This window comes from Narcine bancroftii, chromosome 5 (assembly GCF_036971445.1).
Source record: "Narcine bancroftii isolate sNarBan1 chromosome 5, sNarBan1.hap1, whole genome shotgun sequence".
Taxonomy (NCBI): domain Eukaryota; kingdom Metazoa; phylum Chordata; class Chondrichthyes; order Torpediniformes; family Narcinidae; genus Narcine; species Narcine bancroftii.
The window spans coordinates 244,021,724-244,042,834 of record NC_091473.1 but is presented as its reverse complement, the minus strand read 5'-3'; the positions used below and the strand labels follow the sequence as shown (position 1 = coordinate 244,042,834).

At 40.0% G+C, this 21,111-nt stretch overlaps 1 protein-coding gene across 12 annotated transcripts in view; it reads right to left on the bottom strand.

The window, feature by feature from the left end:
- The window catches only part of LOC138765124 (tyrosine-protein phosphatase non-receptor type 22-like), a 104,441-nt gene that overhangs the window by 35,171 nt on the left and 48,159 nt on the right, over window positions 1–21,111 (bottom strand). For 11 of the 12 annotated variants that reach the window (XR_011358488.1, XM_069941903.1, XM_069941900.1 and 8 more), the window contains 2 exons: window positions 20,520–20,612; window positions 10,614–10,699 (listed from right to left, as the gene is read on the bottom strand). Coding sequence is in view for 11 of the 12 variants with exons in the window: in XM_069941903.1 (XP_069798004.1) it covers window positions 10,614–10,699; window positions 20,520–20,612 (179 nt within the window). In the remaining variant the exon portion in view is untranslated. The remainder of the gene's footprint in view (window positions 1–10,613; window positions 10,700–20,519; window positions 20,613–21,111) is intronic. The other variant, XM_069941897.1, reaches the window with a different exon arrangement.

The window sequence follows — 21,111 nt, the reverse complement described above, 5'->3', positions numbered from 1 at the left end:
ATATATACCATATTCTGGTCTGGGTCCATGAGTAAACCTTTACAGTACGAACACCAAGACGAACCAGGTGGTGGTTGGGTATAAAACAAGTCCTGGAAAACCAGGACTCAGAATATATGCAGTTGTTGGTGGTCCCTGAAAACAGGGACACAGTGTACATGCTTCTATTGGTGGTCCCTGAAAACAAGAACCCTGTGTACATGCTCTTATTGATGGTCCCTGAAAACAGGGACAAGGAGTATATACTCTTGTTAGTCATCTCTGAAAACAGGGACGCAGAGTCCAAAGGGTTATCAGAAGTGACAGAATACTTCACCAGGCTTGTGGTTTGGGCAATGAATCATCTAGTATTCCATTTACAGTCTGCTCTTGATGACTAGAACTGCACACTGCAGAAACTTTCATTTTTCCATTTGTGCATCAAGTCTCCGTGTGTGGATATGATTCAGACATGCTCTGATCTTCATCCAAGGTCAAAGTTATGGACTTTCTGTGCCAAATGTTCCATTAGATGTTTGCTTGGCACTTTCTGTGAGTTTAATTGGAGTTGATATTGTCTTTAAATGCACGGAGTGGAAAGGAATAAAGCAGCTTTCATGCAACCCTTTCTGTTAGGTGTAAAATGATGACAAGTGCTGTCCAGTTGATGACTGAAGATTTCCTGGTACTCAGAACGTCATCACTATCCACTGAGCAACACAGATTGGCGATAACTACCGGATACTTGTGGCTGGAGACTCACTGTTCAAAGACCCTATTGCGACCTAATTTCTAAATCGTGAGCCAGCGTCTGCAACAGTGAGAAGTAATTGATGGTGCACTCGGCGCCTCTGCTTTACTAATCTTCTGACAGTTTTCAGGTCTTAGTCGTAAAAAGGAGAAGGCCCAAATATATGGTTGTGGCGTGTTGGGATGGGAAAAGGGAAAGTAAAAGAAGAAAACTGTGGGATAAAGGAGGAAATTGGATGTAAATAGGTGAATGAACCATGGGGTTACATTTATTTTCTCAGGTTTCATTTCTCCCACTGACAGTAGTTTAGCAATGGTTATGACCATAAGACATAGGAGCAGAAATAGGCTATTCAGCCCATCGAGTCTGTCCTGCCATTCAATCATGAGCTGATCCATTCTCCCACTCAGCTCCACTACCCAGCCTTCTCCCATAACCTTTGATACCCTGGCTAAACAAGAATCTGTCAATCTCTGCCTTATTCATGCACAATTGCATGTGGCAACAAATTCCTCAGATTTTCCACCCTCTGGCTGAAGAGATTCCTGTGCATCTCTAAGTGGTCAGCCTTCAATCCTGAAGTTGTGACCTCTTGTTCAAGACTTTCCCACCATGGGAAACAACATTTCCACCTCTATTCTGTCCATGCCTTTCAACATTCAAAATGTTTCAATGAGATCCCCCCCTCATTCCCCCAAGTTCCAATGAATACAGGCCAAGAACTGTCAGATGCTCCTTGTAGGACAAACCCTTTCGTTCCTGGAATCATCCAAGTGAACTTCCTTTGAATCCTCTGGTTGTACCAATTGTGGTAAACAATGTTTCCTTCTTTGCATGAATGTTAGTTGTTGCTGGACTGTGATTTACCCGTAGGAGCGAGGAACTGTGTTATTGCTGCACAATGGTTTGGGGCAGTACATTAATGATTGGCAGGGTGTACAAGCCGCTTTCCAGCAGCAAAAGCAGTGAGTGAACATGATGGAGGACATAAATATTTGGTATGAGCTCCATTCAGCAGAGATGATGTGAATAGTGATTGAATCTAGCAATATCGGTTGTTTGAAGATGAGGATTAGGATCAGTCGCTGTTTCCAATCACACAGGTCGACAGCATCGAGTCCACGCTGCTGAAGATCCAGCTGCGCTGGATGGGTCACGTCTCCAGAATGGAGGACCATCGCCTTCCCAAGATCGTGTTATATGGCGAGCTCTCCACTGGCCACCGTGACAGAGGTGCACCAAAGAAAAGGTACAAGGACTGCCTAAAGAAATCTCTTGGTGCCTGCCACATTGACCACCGCCAGTGGGCTGATAACGCCTCAAACCGTGCATCTTGGCGCCTCACAGTTTGGCGGGCAGCAGCCTCCTTTGAAGAAGACCGCAGAGCCCACCTCACTGACAAAAGGCAAAGGAGGAAAAACCCAACACCCAACCCCAACCAACCAATTTTCCCTTGCAACCGCTGCAATCGTGTCTGCCTGTCCCGCATCGGACTGGTCAGCCACAAACGAGCCTGCAGCTGACGTGGACTTTTTACCCCCTCCATAAATCTTCGTCCGCGAAGCCAAGCCAAAGAAGATATGTATTATGTTGCTGTCATTTGCCTCATTCAGTCCAGATCCTTGGGGATTGATTTCTGGCATTGGAAAGACTGCATTGAGATAACCTCCCAGTTTCCTACAAAAATAGTACACGGTGCCAAGGTCTCTGGAGCAGCTTTGCCAAACCAGAGTCCACTTTCTTCAGACACCTGCCCACACTTGCTGCCACCCAAAATACCTTAGCCTGGAAATTCTTGGCACTATGAAAAGGGTAATTTCAGCCAAGCGCCTGCTTGTATATTGTACATTACACACCCACTTCAGAATCAGATTTTATTGTCATGAACAGGTCACAAAATTCATTGTTTTGCAGTAGCGTCACAGTGTAAACATTTATATAAACTACCTTACAAAACAAATTAAAATAGTTCAAGAAAAAACTCCAAGTAAGGCAGTGACTGTGGTTCCTTGTTCATTCAGGAATCTGACGGCAGCAGGGAAGAAACTGTCCTTGTGCCGCTGAGTGCCAGTCTTCAGGTTCTTGTACCTTTTTCCTATGGTAGGAGAGCGAAGAGGGCATGGCCTGGGTGGTGGAGGTCGTCGAGGATAGAGGCTGCTTTCTCAAGACACTGCCTCTTGTAAATGTCCTTGATGAAGTGAAGACTGGTGCCTTTTGATGTCACAGGCTGAGTTAACATCACTCTAGAGTATTTTTTCCCTGAGTCCTGAGCATTGGCACCTCTGGACTAGACAGTGAAGCAACCAGCCAGAATGCTCTTCACAATACACCTGCACAGGTTTTCGGGAGTCTTTGATGACCTATCGAATCTCCACTGGTGAGCCTTCTTCATGATTGTATCCAGGACACCCAGGAATTTGAAGTTCATGACGCTCTCCACTGCTGAGCCCTTGAAGTTGACTGGTCCATGCTCTCCTGAAGCCCACAATCATCTCCTTGGCTTTGCTAACATTGAGTGCAAGGTTGTTGATGTGTCACCACTCAACTAGCTGATCTATCTCCCTATCTCCATCCTGTACATTTCCTCTTTGCCGTTTGTAATTCTGCCAACAACCTTGATGTCATCAGCAAAATTGTAGTCTGCATTGGAATTGTGCCCGGCCACACTGTCATGGTGCATAATGAGTAGATCAATAGGTGTAGCACGAATCTTGAGGTGTGCGCGTGTTGACCGTAAGTGAGGAGGAGTCGTTGTTTCCAATTCGTACTGACTGCAGTCTTCCTATGAGGAAGTCAAGGATCCAGTTGCTGAATGGGGTGCAGAGGCCCACGGTTTGGAGCTTGTTCACCAGCATTGAAGGAGTAATGGTGTTAAAGGCTGCGTTGTAGTCTATGAAGAGCAGCCGTATGAATGAGTTGCTGCTTTCTAGGTGATCCAGGGCTGAGGGGAGAGCCTGTGATATTGTGTCTACTGTGGAGCGAGCTGCAGAAACTTGCCTAATTTTTCTTGCTGCAGAAACTAACCTCATTGGGGGGGCGTGGCAAGATGGCATACTGGGAAGATGTGTGGTTCCAAATTCCCCCAGTTAGACTTCTAAATATCAGAATTTAAAATTTGTAAAAGTGGTTAAAAATAATATTTACAGACTTTGGAATATTGGAGGATTGCAATGGCTGCAAATGTGAAAAAATCAAAAGCTCAATTGCAAAGGAAATTACCTTACAAAAGTGTTGAAGAACAGAGGCGTATTTACCAAGTTGAAGCCACAAAGTTGTTGACTGGAGTCCCCAAGCCTCAACTGCTCGGTTGAGTATTTCGCCGGCGCCGATCACACAATCGCAAGATGGCGCCGGCTCAGTGACAGGCTCGGCCGGCCCTGGCTCGCACCCCTGTGAGTTCAGGGGAGCAGGCGGATCGGCCGAGTGAAGACAGACCCATGAACCTGCAATATTGCCTGGGAGCGCACAGTGTAGCATTGGAAGATGTACCTGCGCGGTCGGTGACTTTGCCGAGCATGCGCGGAGCGTCGCGGGTCCAGGAACTACTGAACAAGGTGTGGGCTGTGGGGGAGCCCGAACGGCAGTGGGCTGACTAGGTCGGCACGCTGTCGACAGGCGTCCAGACCCACAGCTGCACTGGAAGAGGACCTATGATGTTAGGGGAGGAAGAAAGATCAACATGACAGGAACTTACACAGGAAGAAATGGGGACTGAGACCAGAGAAGGTAGGCCTCAAAGGGAGGTGATGGAACCTGGACTGGATTCTGTGTTCACAATTTTGGAAGGGATTGCTCATCAATGGAAAATATGTCAATACAGATGTCTACTCCAATAACTCAAGGATTTATGGAAGTGAAAACTAAAATGACTACTATATGTGAAGAAATGACTTGTATGAAGCAAGATATTAATGTAGTTAAAAGTGATGTTAGTAGATGTATAAAATCAGTGGACACTGTACAAGATAACTTTAAAAAGATTGAAGAAGCTTTTTTTGAATATAAGAACCAAGTGGAGCATAATAGAGAAAAAATGGAAAAAGTGGAGGACTCGTTCATGGATTGGGGGATTCAGAAGAAGGAATTATTGAAGAAGATTGATTCATTAGAAAATCAGGGTCGAAGAAATGACGTAAAAATAGGTCTTCCAGAAAATATAGAAGGTTCTGATCTGGTAAAGTTTAAAAAAAAAATGGATTCCTGAAGTGTTTGGCAAGGAATTTTTTCCAGGTGTTCTGGAGTTAGATCGAGCACTAAGGAAGAAACGGTTTCCAGGCCAACCACCATGAGCAGTTTTGATTCGCTGTTTGAAATACCAGGACCAGAGAAATGATATTGCGAATGGTGGTGCAGAAAGCACAGCAGAATCAGGCTCCAATGATGGTCCAGAATAACAAGGTCTTTTTTTTAATGTAGATTTGAGTCAAGAAATTATTAGAAGGCACCAAGAATTTAATTCAGCTGAAGAAGTATTGTGGCGAAAGGGATATAAATTTGCCTTTCGTTATCTGGCTGTGTTGTAAGTTTTTTTTATGGGAACTTTCAATCTCAATTCTTTGAAAGTGATTACGATGCATTAATTTTTGCTAATTCATTGCCAGATTTACGAGGAAATGGATGATCATCATCAATGTCACCGAAGAGAAGGGTAAAGAGTCATGGAAATGGGAGGATGGGAAGAAAGCTGAATTGACACAAAGTCTTCTTGATATTGAAGATCCAGAACAATCATTGGGACTGGAATCATTAGGTTGATTATTTTTGTTTCAGTACTTTGTGGAAGTTTGACTGGGGTTGGTGGGGGGTGGGGGTGGTGGATGACACTGAGACCTTTAGTCATCACCACTGGTGGGTTTTACCACACCCAGATTTTTAGGGGGCTACTACTTTTTTTAGTAGTTTGTTTTGGGGATTGTTAGATTTTTTTTCTTTTTTTGGGAATATTTATATAAGGGGGGGGTTAGAATATGAAGGGAATTAGAAGGGGAGCATTATTTTATAGTAGTGGAATATAGTATTAGATTAAGATATGTCTAATTTGAATTTTGCAACTTTTAATGTTCAGGGTTTGAATAACCCAATTAAACATAAATGAGTTTTGGCTTATATAAGAAAAAATGAAAGTTGATATTGCTTTTTTGCAAGAAACACATTTGACTGAAAAAGAACATTTGAAATTGAAGAGAGAGTGGGTTGGCCATGTATTTTTTTCTTCTTTTAATTCTAAAGCAAAGGGTGTAGTGATTTTAATTCATAAGAAATTACCGTTTGAATTGGAATCGTTTGAGGGAAATGCTGAGAGGGTTTTGATGATTAATTGTAAATTTTTTGCTGAATCATGGACTTTGTTAAATATTTATGCACCTAATGTTGATGATGAACGGTTTATGTCGGAGGCTTTTTTATTGCTTAGTAATATTTTGGTTGGGGAGATTTTAATTGAGTTTTGGATCCTTTATTGGATAGATCTCCGAAAAGTATAAGGAAATCAAAGGTGGTGATACAAATAGGAGCTTTGATGAATGATTTGAATCTGGTTGATGTTTGGAGGAGAGTAAACCCTACAGAGAAAGACTTTTCCTTTTATTCCTCTAAACACGATTCCTTTTCTAGAATAGATTTTTTTTGTTTCGGCACATCTGCAAGGTAGAGTATTACAAGTTGAGAAGAAAAGTCTGGTTATATCGCATCATTCTGTGTTATTTTTTTCCTGTGCAGGTTCAGAAGTAGTACAATTGTCTTATAGATACAATGCTATGAAAGAAAGCAGAGTTTATTACTTTTGTTAAGGAGCAGATTACTTTGTTTTGGCTGAGAATGTCATTTCAGTACGTAGTAATTTTGTATTGTGGGATGTTTTGAAAGCATATTTACGAGGACAAATTATTAGTTATACTACGAAAGTTAAAAAGCAATATGTGGCGGAAAGCTTAATATTAGAGAAATAAATTGCTGAATTGGAAAGGGAATTTCAGAAAGATGTTACAGAAGATAAAAAAAAAGCTGCTTTAATGAAGTTGAAATTATGTTATAGTACTTTACAAACATCAGTATGAGCATCTACTTTAATCGATCTAAGCAACATTAATACGGTCTGGGTGAGCGAGCTCATAAAGTGATGGCAATTAAATGGAAAGTCGCCAGGAGATGATGGATTTTCTGTTGAATTTTATAAAGTATTTTATGAAGATTTATCCTCTATATTTGGAGATGTGTTGCAGCAAGTAACAGAGGAGCAGTTGTTTCTGGAATCTTGTTTAAGTGCTATAATTACTGTGATTCCTAAGAAAGCTAGGGACCCATTGAAAGTATCTTCGTATAGACCTATTTCTTTATTAAATGTAGATTATAAAATTATAGCGAAGTTGTTAGCGAATAGACTTGCCAAATATTTAGCCCAGTTGATACCTATAGATCAAACAGGTTTTATTAAAAATAGAAATGTCTGATAATATTCTGAGATTGATAACATTAGTCAATGAATTTAAACAGCAACCCAACCATCCAATGGTGGTTGCGTTGGATGCGAAAAAAGCCTTTGATAGGGTCGAGTGAAATTTTTTGTTTAAGGGGTTAGAGAAGTTTAATTTTGGCCCCTATTTTATAGGCTGGGTTAAGGCCTTATATACAAATCCAACTGCTAGGGTGGTGACAAATGGTCAAATTTCCTTATAATTTAATTTAATGCGTTTGACTCGACAAGGTTGTCCATTGTCACCAGCTTTATTTGCATTGGCTATTGAACCATTAATTCAGACAATAATACAGAATGATAAGATTAAAGGAATGAAAATTGGGAAGGATGAATACAAGATTAATTTATTTGCGGACGACGTGCTAGTATATTTGACAGAACTGGAACAGTCATTGAAATATTTACAAGATTGTTAAAATTTGGAGAGCTATCTGGATATAAAGTAAATTGGGATAAGACTGAAATATTGCCAGTTGGGGATAGAGATTATTCAGAATATAGAAGTATTATAAAATTGAAGTGGTCAGATATAATTAAATATTTGGGAGTGGTAGTAAATGCAGACTACCAGTCTCTATATAAATTAAATTATGTCCCTTTATTAAAAAGGATTAAAATGGATTTGATTAAATGGAAAGATTTCCTGTTAACATTAATTGATCAAGTAAATTGTGTTAAAATAAATATTTTTCCTCAAATTCAATATTTGTTTCAGTCTATACCATGTTCACTTTTAAAGGGCTTTTTTTTCAGGACCTGAATAGGGCATTGCGGGAGTTTTTATGGAAAGGAAAATTAGCCCGAGTAGCTTTACATAAACTTACATGGAAATATGCTTTAGGTGGATTGTAGTTACCTCACTTTCAAAATTATTATGATGCAGCTCAGTTGAAATTTGTTAGCAGATTGATGATGTGGACCAACCTCCAAGTTGGGCTAAGGTGGAAATGGTTTGCATATCTGAAGTTGAGATACATCAGTTTATATTTAAATGGAATGTGGATTTATTGCGGGAATGTGATATGCCGGTATTAAAACATTTGTTAAGGATATGGGTTAAAAGAAACAAGGTTTTAGGATCAAAGGGTAAATTACCAATTCAAAACCCGTTATATCATAACCAGCTTATTCCTTTTTCAATTTTTAATAATCATTTAAAGAGATGGAATTCTCAGGCCATAAAGATAATTCAGAACTGTTTTGAAGAGGGTCATTTTCTTTCTTTTATTCAATTGAAAGGAGAAATTTGATATATCTATAAATTCTCTGTTTGTGTATTATCAACTCAGAGCTTTGATTAAAGATAATTATGATAAAGAGATGAATTTACCCATGTTGACAAAATTTGAGTCTTTGATTTCTTCTGTACCTTAGGTAGGTTATATTTCAGACATGTACCAATTGTTATAGGATAGAATGGATAAACCAGAATGGGAGAAATCTAGGCTTAAATGGGAAAGTGATTTAACTTATATTTTTCCGGAAGATAATTGAGAGGTTATATGTTCTGATAGTGTAACTAAAGTAATGAATGTACATTACGGAATGGTTAATTATAATTATTTTACATCAGTTATTTTTGACTCCAGAGAAATTGAAAAAATACGGATTCAGTAATTTGGATTCTTGTTTTAGACGTGGACTATGTACTGTAAATTTTTTTTACATGCTGTTTGGTCTTGTTTTAAAGTACACCCATTTTGGGAAGGAATTATATTGGTTTTGGAAAAATAATTTACGATTAAACTACTGTTAGACCCATAAATTTTTTTGTTGGGATATATGGCTTCTTTGAAAGGATTAAGGTTGGATAAATTTCAAATTGCATTTGTATGTTTAGTGTTATCTGTAGCACAAAAATGTGTAGGTATTACTTGGAAGGATAATGTGGAGGTTAATACAACATGCTGGCATAATGAGTTGAGAACTTGTCTTATTATGGAAAAAATTATGTAATCTACACGATAATTATTTGTTTTTTGTTAAAATGTGGTCTTCTTATTTTGAGTATATGAATTTAGTAATACTTTGAAATATTCTTTATAATCACTGTATTATCTTTATATTTAGTTCCCCTTAAGGGGGCTGGCTGAAGGGGTGGGAGGGTGGGCGGGGTTTAAAAAAAAATCAAACATAACAGAAAAAAAAATTTTGTAAGATGTTTAAATTCTTTTAAATAAAGTTTTAAAAAAAAGTTAAAAAAAGAAACTAACCTCATTCAAGAGCTAAACAGAGTCCCGACTTCATGAGCAGGAGGAAGGCAACAAGAGGTTCCATCCACTGATGCAAGAATGGTGCTAGCCTAAATTACTTTCTAATCAATTTCGATGATTAGTAACTGACAGGTTTTCATACGAGTTGTGCCTTATTTCCATAGTTATTTTTACTTCCATATTTGTTATTTCTCCGGTGAAATATCCATTACTAGTTAAAGCAACAATTTACATTTATATAACATTTTTAACATTTTACAAACCATTTAATGTAAAACGTAATAAAGCACTTCACAGTCATTATATTAAACAATATTTGGTGTTGATCCCCATAAAATATTAGAACAGGTAAACAAAGTTTGACCAGACTAAAACATGAAAGCCTACAAACAGGGCAGCATGGTTGGCATAGCGGTTACGATGCCACGGTTGGTGTAGTGGTTAGTGCAATGCCTTTACAGTGCCAGCGATCGGGACAGGACCTGGGTTTGAATCCGACACTGTCTATAAGGAGTTTATACGTTATCAATGTGTGTGCATGGGCTTTCCTCCGGGGGCTCTAGCTTCCGCCCACTCTTCAAAACGTACCAGGGTGTAGGTTAATGTGGCGAAAATAGACATATTAACAGTGCTGGATGTCTAAAACACTATGATTGCAGTAAGAACACAGAAAAGCTGGAGCAATTCAGGAGATCTCATAATATCCGTAGGAGGTAAAGATAATATAAAATGACTTTTCGGGCCTGAGCCCTAAAACTTGGCCAAAGAGATAAAGAAAAAAAGATTTGCATTTGCTGGCATGCAATGTTAAAAGGGTTTAAAATTCCTTCTTTGTGGAGAAGAAAGAGAGAAATGTTAGGAAAGAATTCCGGAGCTCAGGGTCTAGACGATTGAAATTAACACATTGGAGCAAATTAAGTAAAGAATTTGGTTAAGACAGGGCATTTTAGGGTGGGGGTTAGTGCAACATTATTACAACACCAGCAACCTGGGTTCTAATCTGGCACTAGCTGCAAGGAGTTTGCACATTCTCCCCGTGTGGGGGTTTACTTCTGATGTTAGTTTGGAGTTGGTAGGTAAATTGGGTGTAGTTGGTCAGCACTGGCATCATGGGCCAGAAGGGCCTTCAACCATGCTGTATCATTTAAAATGACTTGTACACAAGAGTGGTTATTGACTGAAGAATCCATGGTACCTGTGACAGGGCGAAGTTGTTGACAGTTGAGTAGGTTTAGCTCGTTGCTCAGGTCTCTCTAATGTTACAGATGGCTCATTAATCTGCTGGGGCACCAAGAAAATGCTATTAGTTAATTTGATCCACAAGACATTGATCACTGAACAGGAGGATGAATCTTCCTGAAGGCACCTGCAAGTAAAAAAAAACAAATTTGGAGGATCAAGCTTTAGTTGGGAAAAATAGGCTGTTTGAAACTTAACAATGAAAACTCCCCAAGTATCAAAGAAAACCCATGCAACTTCATTAGTGGGTGGGGGAAGGGGGGGCAACATTAACGCAAGGGATTGTTGTCAAGTCTAGTTTATTGTGATCTGATTGCACAAGTACAACCCAATGAAACAACGTTCTCCAGGGCTTGGTGAAAAACACACAATCAAAGATAACACATAAAAACAATAAATATGCAAACACACATACACTGAGTATGGGAGTGAGTGTGGGTGGTGGGTGGTGGGTGTGGGTGGTGGGAGACTCCAGTGATCCTCTATGCCACTCTTATGGCCCTGTGATACGACCTCCGATCCATTTCTCTGCAGCAGCCGTACCACACTGCGATGCAGCCGGCCAGGACACCCGCAGGTTGTCACAGAAATCCAAACAATCGATTGAAACGTCAAGACAGGTGGAATTTTATCGGACTACTGAGGGAGCACAACAGATGTTTGCAGAAGGACAACATATCGCTGAGGGAAGTAGGGAAATGCCCAGAGATTCTGCAGGAAAAATAACATCTTGTTGCAGGGCTTGGTCAGCAAGGAAGAGAAATAAACATAACAACAGCATAGAACATGAGCCAAGATTTCAATGATGCTGTTAGGACCATAGAGCACTATAGCACAGAAACAAGCCCTTTGGCCCATCTATTATGCTGCTTCATTCTAATGACCTGTACCCAGACCATCACCCTTCAGCCAAAGGGTGCTATATCTCTGGAGTTTTTTGCTCAGGCTGCTGTGGAGACCAGGTTATTAGGTGCATTTAAGGCAGGGATTGATAGGTTCTTGATTAACTAGGGCATCAAAGGTTATGGGGAGAAGGCCATGCAGTGGGGAAAAGAGATCAGCTCATTATTGATAGTGGGGCAGACTCAATAGGCTGAACAGTCTGTTTCTGCTCCTATGTCTTATTGTCATACCCTCCTATCCATATTTATTTTAAATTGAGCGGCTCATTCCTCATTTTCACCACTCTTTGAAAAGAGATCAGCTCATTATTGATAGTGGGGCAGACTCAATAGGCTGAACAGTCTGTTTCTGCTCCTATGTCTTATTGTCATACCCTCCTATCCATATTTATTTTAAATTGAGCGGCTCATTCCTCATTTTCACCACTCTTTACATGAATATGCCCCTCCCATTGTTCCTTTTAAACATTTCACTTTCACCCTAGTTCTTGTTTTACCTAACCTCAAGCAGGAATGAGCCTGCTTGAATTGACTCTTCCTATACCCCTCATAATTTTGTCTACCTCTATCAAAACTCCCTTCATTCTTCTAGGGTTCAGGGAATGAAGTCTTAACCTGTTTAGCCTTTCCCTGTAACTCAGTTTCTGTAGTTAGGTGACTAAAACTGCACACAATCCTCCAAATTTGGCCTCACCAATGTCTTATACAACTTCATCATAACATCCCAATTCTGATGCTCACTTTGATTTATGAAGGCCAACGAGCCCTTATCAACCTGTTAATGGGTCTTTTCTTTAGATACCACAAATTATTCAATATTCTGAAGTGAAAGATAAAATCTGAGAAAGATGTTGAGAAAAATTGGGGCCATTTATTTGGGGCCAATCCACCTGATTGTGGTGGATATGGAGATTCTAATTCGAAAGGGGAATGTATGTAAATTTATCTCTAAGATGTATTACATATTCCAAAGTGAGGGCCCAAAGCCAGGCTTACACAGGTCAGTGGAGAGTTGGGAGTCGGACTTGTGCACAGCAATTAATGAAGGGTGATGGCAAGACCAGTGTCTGGACAGCATGACTGAAGTCATCAAGGCCAGATACAGGTTGGTGCATTACAATTTCTTGCACCAGCTGTACCTCACACCACAACAATTACATCAATGAAAGTCAGAGATTTCGGTGCGGAGTAGAGTTTGGAACCTTTGTCCACTCCACCTGGCTACGTACAAGGGTGAGATCTCTCTGGGCGGTCCTAGGGGACATTCTGGGGAAAAGAAATTGCAGAAGCGTATTTTTCACAGGATCCAGAAGTGTACCTTCTGGGGGACATTGGGGTCATGAGTTTTAGATGGTCCAAATGCAGTTTGTGAAGGTCGCCTTGTCGGTAGTCAGGAAGTGTATAGCAGTTACATGGCAGTCTGATCCCCAATTAAAGACCACATGATGGAATATGGAAATGCAGAGTTGCAATCCCTTGGAGAAAATCATGTACAATCTAAGGAGGAAGTATGGCACATTCATTAGAGTGTGGTAAACCTATTTTAAATAAATCGGTAAGCAAATAGAACTAGCTCCCCCTTCGTAATATGGGTACTGTAACAATCCGACCCAGCACGGAAATGGGATTGAGGAAGTAGGACACGATGCAGATGACGTGTTGGTTTTTAAAAAAAATCATTTCTTTTTTATTTCTTAACTTTTGTTATTTATTGTTTTTTTCCCTTGGCTTTTTCCTAGGTTTCTGTAGGGGTCATTGACCCCACCGGTATTTGTATCTGTATAATTTATATGACCGTATTCTCAGTTGTATTGGGGAATGGGGGGGGGGGGGAAAGAAGGGGAATTAATACAGACTCTGTATGCTATATGACTGAAAGGGATTGTTTTGTTTGTTTGGATTTTCATAAGTCTATGAAAATCAGAAATAAAATATTCCAAAAAAAAGATGTGGAGCAGAATCTGCAACCATGGCACTGAGGAACAAGGGACTTCAGTTACATGGAGAAGCTTGAATTATTTTCATTAGAGCACGGAATGTTGAGGGAATTAAAAAAAAAAAAAATGGAGATATTAAAAACCACAGTGTTTTGAAAGAGATTAGGAGAAATTATTTCCACTGGCAGAAATGTTTATATTCAGAAGGCATGAATTTAAGTAAATTATCCATCTTCCTGGTCTGAGGTGGTGGAGGGTGGGGAATGTTATTGTGTCTGAGAGAGTGGTGGAAGCAGATTGTAATGGACCCAATACTGAACCCTGAGGCACACCACTAGTCACCAGCTTCCAATCTGACAAACAGTTATCTACCCCTACTCCCTGCCATCTCCCATTCAGCCACTGTTGAATCCATTTTACTACTTCATTGTTAATACTTACTGGTTGAATCTTCCTAACTAATCTTCCCTGAGGAACCTTATCCAAGGCCTTCCTAAAGTCCATATATACAACATCCACTGCCTTAGCCTCATCAACTTTCCTAGTAACCTCCTCAAAAAATTCAAAGGTGTGTCACAAATCCACGTTGACTGATTCTAATCAAACCCTGCCTATCCAAATATTTATATATGCCATCTCTAAGAATACTTTCCATGAACTTGCCCATTGCTGATGTCAAACTTAAAAGGCCTAGATTTACTCCTAGCACTTTTTTTTTTAAATAATGGAACTACATGAGCTACCCTCCAATCCTCTGGCACCATTCCCATTAATAATAACATTTTAAATATCTCCAACAAAGCACCTACTATTTCTACACTAACCTCCCTCAATGTAATTGGGGGCTGTCTGTGTCCAGAACTCACTGCAGAAGTTTGGGGGCCAATCTAAGCCCAAATGCTTGTGGCTTTACTCACGTCCAATCCAATCCATACATAGTTGGGCCGTCTGGGGGAGGTGGGGGGGGGGGTGCGATAGGCTCTCAACTTGTTGGTGACATGGTAAGCTAATACTGCATGTTGATTCCAGCATGATCCAGCAATAACTGCACTTTTAAGTGACTACACATCTTTACTCCAGGGCAATACTGAGTGATCAGCCCCACATAACTAATCCACACAAATGAAATGGGAAAAGGACTACATATGGAGTAGGTGATGGAGTCGTTACTATTCTGATCTAACAGACATTAAACATTCTTGGAATCAGATAGAGAAATACTAAAATGTTTCCATTTCACTTGAGACCTTGCTGGGGGAGATGAATGGAAGGAGAGACTTACTGTATCCTTGGGGATTAGGACGGCAGCAAAAGAAGATGGCTATTAAGGTCAATGCTCAGAGGAACTGAATGCAGTTTTGCAAGCAGTACAATGACCTCAGATGCTTGCCAATCAAGGTCAGTGAATGAATCTTAAAGTGCTACATCCCACCTGCATCCGACTCTACCCTGCACTCTCACCTCCCAATCTGTATCAATCAGTATCTTTGCCTCCTATGGACTCCATGGGATGTGCTGAGTTTCTCCAACATTTTGTGCATTAATTATAATCACAGTATCTGCAGATTTTGTTCCACTCATACCATACATTCATAGCATTACCTCATCCAATGAGCGGTCATATTGTATAGCATGTCCTATTTAATCCTGACACCTAAAGTGTATGCTTTTAATTCTCAATCTTGCAGGGTTTCAATGCAAAACATCAAATTTTCTTCACTGATGCTGGAGTTTTCTGACAGATTGTTTTTTGCTTCGAATCTTACCATCTACAATCTCATTTCTCCTGCCTTTTTTAAATACCCTGGAGAGGTTCTTTCTCTTCACCCTCTTCCTTCCCTTGATAACATCTGCATTCCCTCTAACCTTTTTCAGTCTTGCCTTCTGCATCTGTAAGAGACTGGTCACCGTAGGAGAGAGGACGTCAATAATGTGTTCATCAGTCATTGCTACCTCAAGCAACTTGAAATCAGTTTTGAACTGGTAACCACTTTTAGAATTACAGCAACAGGCTGTAGAAATCAATTAGCAGCTAATGTGGGGAACATCAGGTGTGCAAGCCCTCTGCCCACACCAATATGGCCGGCAGCGCAACTGGCAACAACTCTGTAGATTAGGATCCAATGCTACTTGGAAGCAAGATGGCATATACATTACCCAAAAATGCACACTACAACACTGAAACTTTTGCCCATAACCTCAGCTTGACTGAAGTTTTGTAGTATTTGATGTGCAACCTACTTTGTGTTTACATAAACTCAGCCTGAGAAGCTTTGTACATGTTCGCCTATAGCCTCGGAATTGCACTGGGCCAGTACAGTTTCCACACATTTCTGCAACTAATGTCACTTCTAGTTTTGGGCTTAATACAAACACCCAGAACTTCCTGAGAGACCACAACTACTCAGCACTTGGGTCAATTAACCTCTTGTGAAACTGAGCTGATAAAATGCACTGGTAATAACTACAAGACCAAATGTAAATTCTACCTTGAGTGCACGTAGAAATGAGGAACAATGATTCAATTGTCCAACATCTCATCTGCTGAAAATTCTTCTGCTGAGCGGCAATAAGTCAAAGATAACCATGAAAGATATTTCCTCACATTAGTTTTAGTTCCCTGAAAATGCTGAGGCATTTTCAAGTTCTCCCTTCACTAACCTGCTCCACATAATTTCCTGTTATAATTTCCAATGCCTCTCAAACCCATTTCTTTTGGGTAATTCTACGTTCCATAATTACCTTATTCTCAGCTGGGATTGAATCAGCCATGGTGCTACGGAGTGACAATGTTTTGCATTGAATGGACCCCTCTTACACCTGCTCTTGATATTCTTATGTTCGGACAGAGAATGAGAATGTAAAGTGAGATAAAATGGCAAAGAGATGAAATAAGCATGAAAAAACCCAGTAATCAAAGGAAAATACAGAGAAACTAGAAAAGGAAATGAAAATATATATTCTGTCTACATAGACGCACGCACGCACGGCTCAGATAAGGAAGAGAAGCAGCAAAGACAGATCCAAACTAAAGATCAATGGGAACAGTTATGTATGAGGAGGAGGGCAGTTATGGAGTTATAGCATGGACTCAGTGGGACTTGCTTCATAAAAGCTCGTCCATGTACCAGTTAGGATATCAGATTTGTAAACAATTCTAGTCCTCATGCATCTTATTATTTAAACTACTGGAACCCCAGGAGTGAAAAGTGACTAGTACCTTGAGTCAATGAATAGAACAGGCTAATCCCTGTGTAATTAAACTGCTCTGGTGCGGAAGCAAGGATTGCCAGAGGACAGCACCATGTTATGATCATCACAGACCCAAAAAAACACTAACAGTGTGATGAAACATTTGCTGGATCCCTCATCGACTGCAATTAAAGCTTAAAATGCCCTAGTAAGGTAATTGGGATAGATTAAAAAGTAACTTGAGAATATGGTCGATTTTTGTGTCATTTATGCATAAAACATGGTAACAGGCCATTTCGGCCCACGAATCCGTGCCGCCCAATTTACATCAGATCAATCTGCATCCCCTGGGTTATGCTGTAACTGTACAAGGTACAGGTGAGACCACATCTGGACTACTACGTGAAGTTCTGGTCTCCTTACTCGAGAAAGGATGTATTGGCTTTGGAGGCAGTGCAGAGGAGGTTCACCAGGTTGATTCCAGGGATTGAAAGTGTTGGCGTAGGAGGAGAGATTGAGTTGTCTGGGATGGTACTTGCTGGAATCTAGAAGAATGAGAGGGGATATAATAGAAACATACAAAATGATGACTGGCATAGACAAGATTAAGGCAGGTAACTAGTTTCCATTGGTAGGGGAGTCCAGAAATAGGGGACATAGCCTCAGTGTAATTAATTTAGAACAGAAGTGAGGTGGAACTGCTTTTCTCACAGGGTGGTGAATCTGAATAATTTGCTGCCCATTGAAGCAGTGGAGGCAACCTCAGTAAATATATTTAAGACGAGGATGGATAGATTTTTTTTAAACATAGTAGGGGAATTAAGGAATATGGGGGGGGGGGGGGGGAAGGCAGGAAGGTGGAGATGAGCCCACTATCAGATTAGCCATGATCTCATTGAATGGCGGAGCAGGCTCAAAGGACTGGATAGCCGACTCCTGCTCCTATTTCTCATGTAACCCAATCAGACAAGTAATTACAAGCAATGAGCCCCTATTTGCAATCTCAGTCAAAAAAACTGTTCAAAATGAAACTATAAGCCTGCTTTAATGCCTCGGTTTTCTTTTCTCTCCAAAGTCTGCATTGCCTTAGAATTTGTTCTTTCACTTCTAGAGATTCCTGGAAAGTGCATTCGTACATATAACCATTGCTCAGTTTCATTGCAGTGAGACATCTCCCCACTTCGTGTCACAAACATTCCTGATTCTTGAAGAGCAGCAGGAAACATGTCAAATACATTAAAAAAACCCAAATGTAACTTCACAATATCTTTTTGTTCATGTACAAAAATTCTCACTTTGGGCTTATGGCCGTTTCTCTACAAGAACGGTCTGTTTGCCCACCATCTGCTTTACCACTTCCGGCTGAGTGCAGGCCTTCCAATCATTGCAGTCTTGTACTGTGCAGAAACCACAGCCCTTCTGTCCTGTTCCACAGCATCTCAGATGAGGAGGAAGTTTCACGAGCACATACAAAGCATTTTGTAAACAACCTAAAGGGGCTCATTTTCAGAATTGCTGACTGGCCTCTAATAGACAAATTGTTCTACTGGAAATCTTGTATCTACCATCCAAACAGACTGTTGTGTGAATATTAGTCAATTTTGGCTGCATTGTTCACCACCCACAAAGACCTTTACAAATTCTTCCAATTAATTGGCACAATTATTTCCTTGCAATTGAAATTCACTTTAACAACCATTATCACATAAACTGCATCCCATCTCAACTTGTTTGTGGTAGAGTAGAAAAATATTGAAACTAAAAGTTTTTTCAAGGCCATGAGACCAAGTTGATCGGGAGAAATCATTTACTCTGCAGGTGCAGTCAGTGGTCAGATGAAGCACAGAGTTAATCAGCAGAAATAAATCCTAATTCTCTGATGAAGAGGGTTGTATTGACATGGAATATTTTGCACATACAATGGGTAACTTTCAGAGGGAAGTTGGACAAATACTTAAAAAAAGGAACATTTTGTTGGCTTAAGAGAAAAAGCTGAGGAATCTACGGGTAATTCTGTCGAAATGCTGGCGTAGACAACTTCCGCTTTTGGCTTTGCTGTTACATTCTGTGATTTATGAAGGATTTTTATTCATGACAAAACTTCTCAAAAATTAAGGCTCTGTCCCCGTACTATTGCCCCCAGTTAGATATGATGGATCGGCACAGCAAAGAACCATTTTGTCCCAACATGAAAATTTACAATGCCCCCATCCTTAAAAAAAAAAACCCACAATTAAACACAGTGTGCTACCTGATGCTCCATCTAAGAGGACACAAAGGAACAAGACCGGGAATGGGACATACAGTGCAGTGCCAAACACTTGTAAAGGAGCATAGTTTAGGGATTCAGTTTACATGATAGCTGGTAATAAAATGATACTCTATATTAAGAATGTTTCTTCTATGTCCATCTCTCAGACTTCATTTCAGCCAGTGCTTAGAGGATTTGAAGTGCAGGTGCTTAGTTGTACCACGAGTTAGAAAATATTAAACTGTGACTGTTCTAAAGTCCGTTTGCATGGCCTCATCTATTTCCATAAACCTGAAGTCTTCCAGTTTTTCTGTTCACATTATCCTACTGCTCCCTGACATCATCTTCCCCTGCCGCCCTACCATGTTACTTTTAAGATCTGTGTCCTTGTTTTCAAATCCTTCCATGGTCTGCACACTCTCAATCTCATGAGCCCAACCCTACGTGTCTTTAACATTTCTACAGTCCAATTGTGGCCTCTCATGCTTCCTTCTTTTTGGTCCTTTTTGGTGGCTGCACCTTGAGAGCTCAGGTTTTCAGCAACCAGAATTCCCACCCCCAAACTCTCCACTTCTTAAAACCCACATTTCCTTGTACTTTTAATATCCTCTCACACAAGCAGAAATAAGCTATTCAGCCCATCTCGTCTGCACCGCCATTTAATCATTTTTCCACTCAGCCCTACTGCCTGGCCTTCTCCCCATATCCTTTGATGCCCAGCCTAAAAAAAGAACCTATCAATCTTGGCCTTAAATGCACCCAATGACACTGGCCTCCACAATGGCCTGTGGCAACACATTCCACAGATTTACCACTGTCTGGCTGAGCCAATTCCTACACTTCTCTGTTCTAAGCAGGTGCCCTTCAATCCTGAACTTGTGCCCTCTTATCCCAGACTCTCTGGGAAACAACCTTTCTACGTCTACTCTGTCCAAGTCTTTCAACATTCGAACTGTTTCAATGAGATCCCCCCTCATTCTTTTTAACATAACAATTACAGCACGGAAACAAACACCCCTTTCTAGTCCCACCTCCCTGCACAATGCCCATAACCCTCCATCTTCTTCTCATCCATATACCTGTCCAACCTTTTCTTAAATTCCAACAAACACAGACCAAATACATAGTTCAAAATCAAATGTTATTCAATTATTGCCCAGTAACACAACTTGAGATATTTTACTATGTTGAAAGAGATACATAAATTCAAGTTGTTATTGGGTTTTTTAATGATGTTCATGCATTCAATGCCCTTTCACCAAGTAGAAAAGGGGAACGGATAAGATGAACAGCTTGGATAATTAATACAAACACTTAATGATCATCAGTTTCTGATCATTATAGACCTCGATCAATTTTAAACATTAATATCTTACATGGAATAAATTGCACAAGTTATTTTAAGATAAAGAATAAAGAGGGTAGTGAAAAGAATTTTTCCAATTACGGAAGGTCCAGAGACCAAATATGTAAAGGAGCTAAATAGGGCTTCAAAGTAATTCAAACTATTGAGAATTGGGTTATTTCATTTTTAAACAGACAACAAAACTGTTCATCAACAAAAGGAAGATATTGATCACCTCATCAATATTGAAGGCTGGATTGGTGTTCAGGTGTTCAAGCTGCTTCTCAAACAGATTACTGATTGCTCTGTAGACCAACTCATACTGTTCCTGTAAATGAGAAACGTAGACTGTCAGTCAAATTGTCACCTGTTCGACAAATAGAAACTTAAAAGGACATAATTAATTGATTAATATTGAACAATACCACATACGTACCAACGTAGTAGAAAGAGAGAATGAGAATTGCATCACTAAGAAATGAACACAACCAGATAGACAATAGTTTTCATTTAAAATAGGAACTTTATGTAATCTTTGACAAACACAAAATTTGTGACCAACCCTTGGAAAATGATTTTTAGGACATTTAACCTAAAGGAGCTTTAAAGAGGAAGGCTTTAAGAAATGCCTTTAAAAATGAGAAAACATGCAGAGTGGAGGAGAGTTTTGAAAATCGAAGAAATTGTATCAGAAAGACAACAAAATTAGCGAGAAAAAGTTTTAGTTATGAGGATTTGCAGTTCTTCTGCACTTGAGGTTTGAAATTATGGTGTGAGCGGACAAAAGCATTAAAAAAAAATCCACTGTTAACATAGCAGTGAGTGCA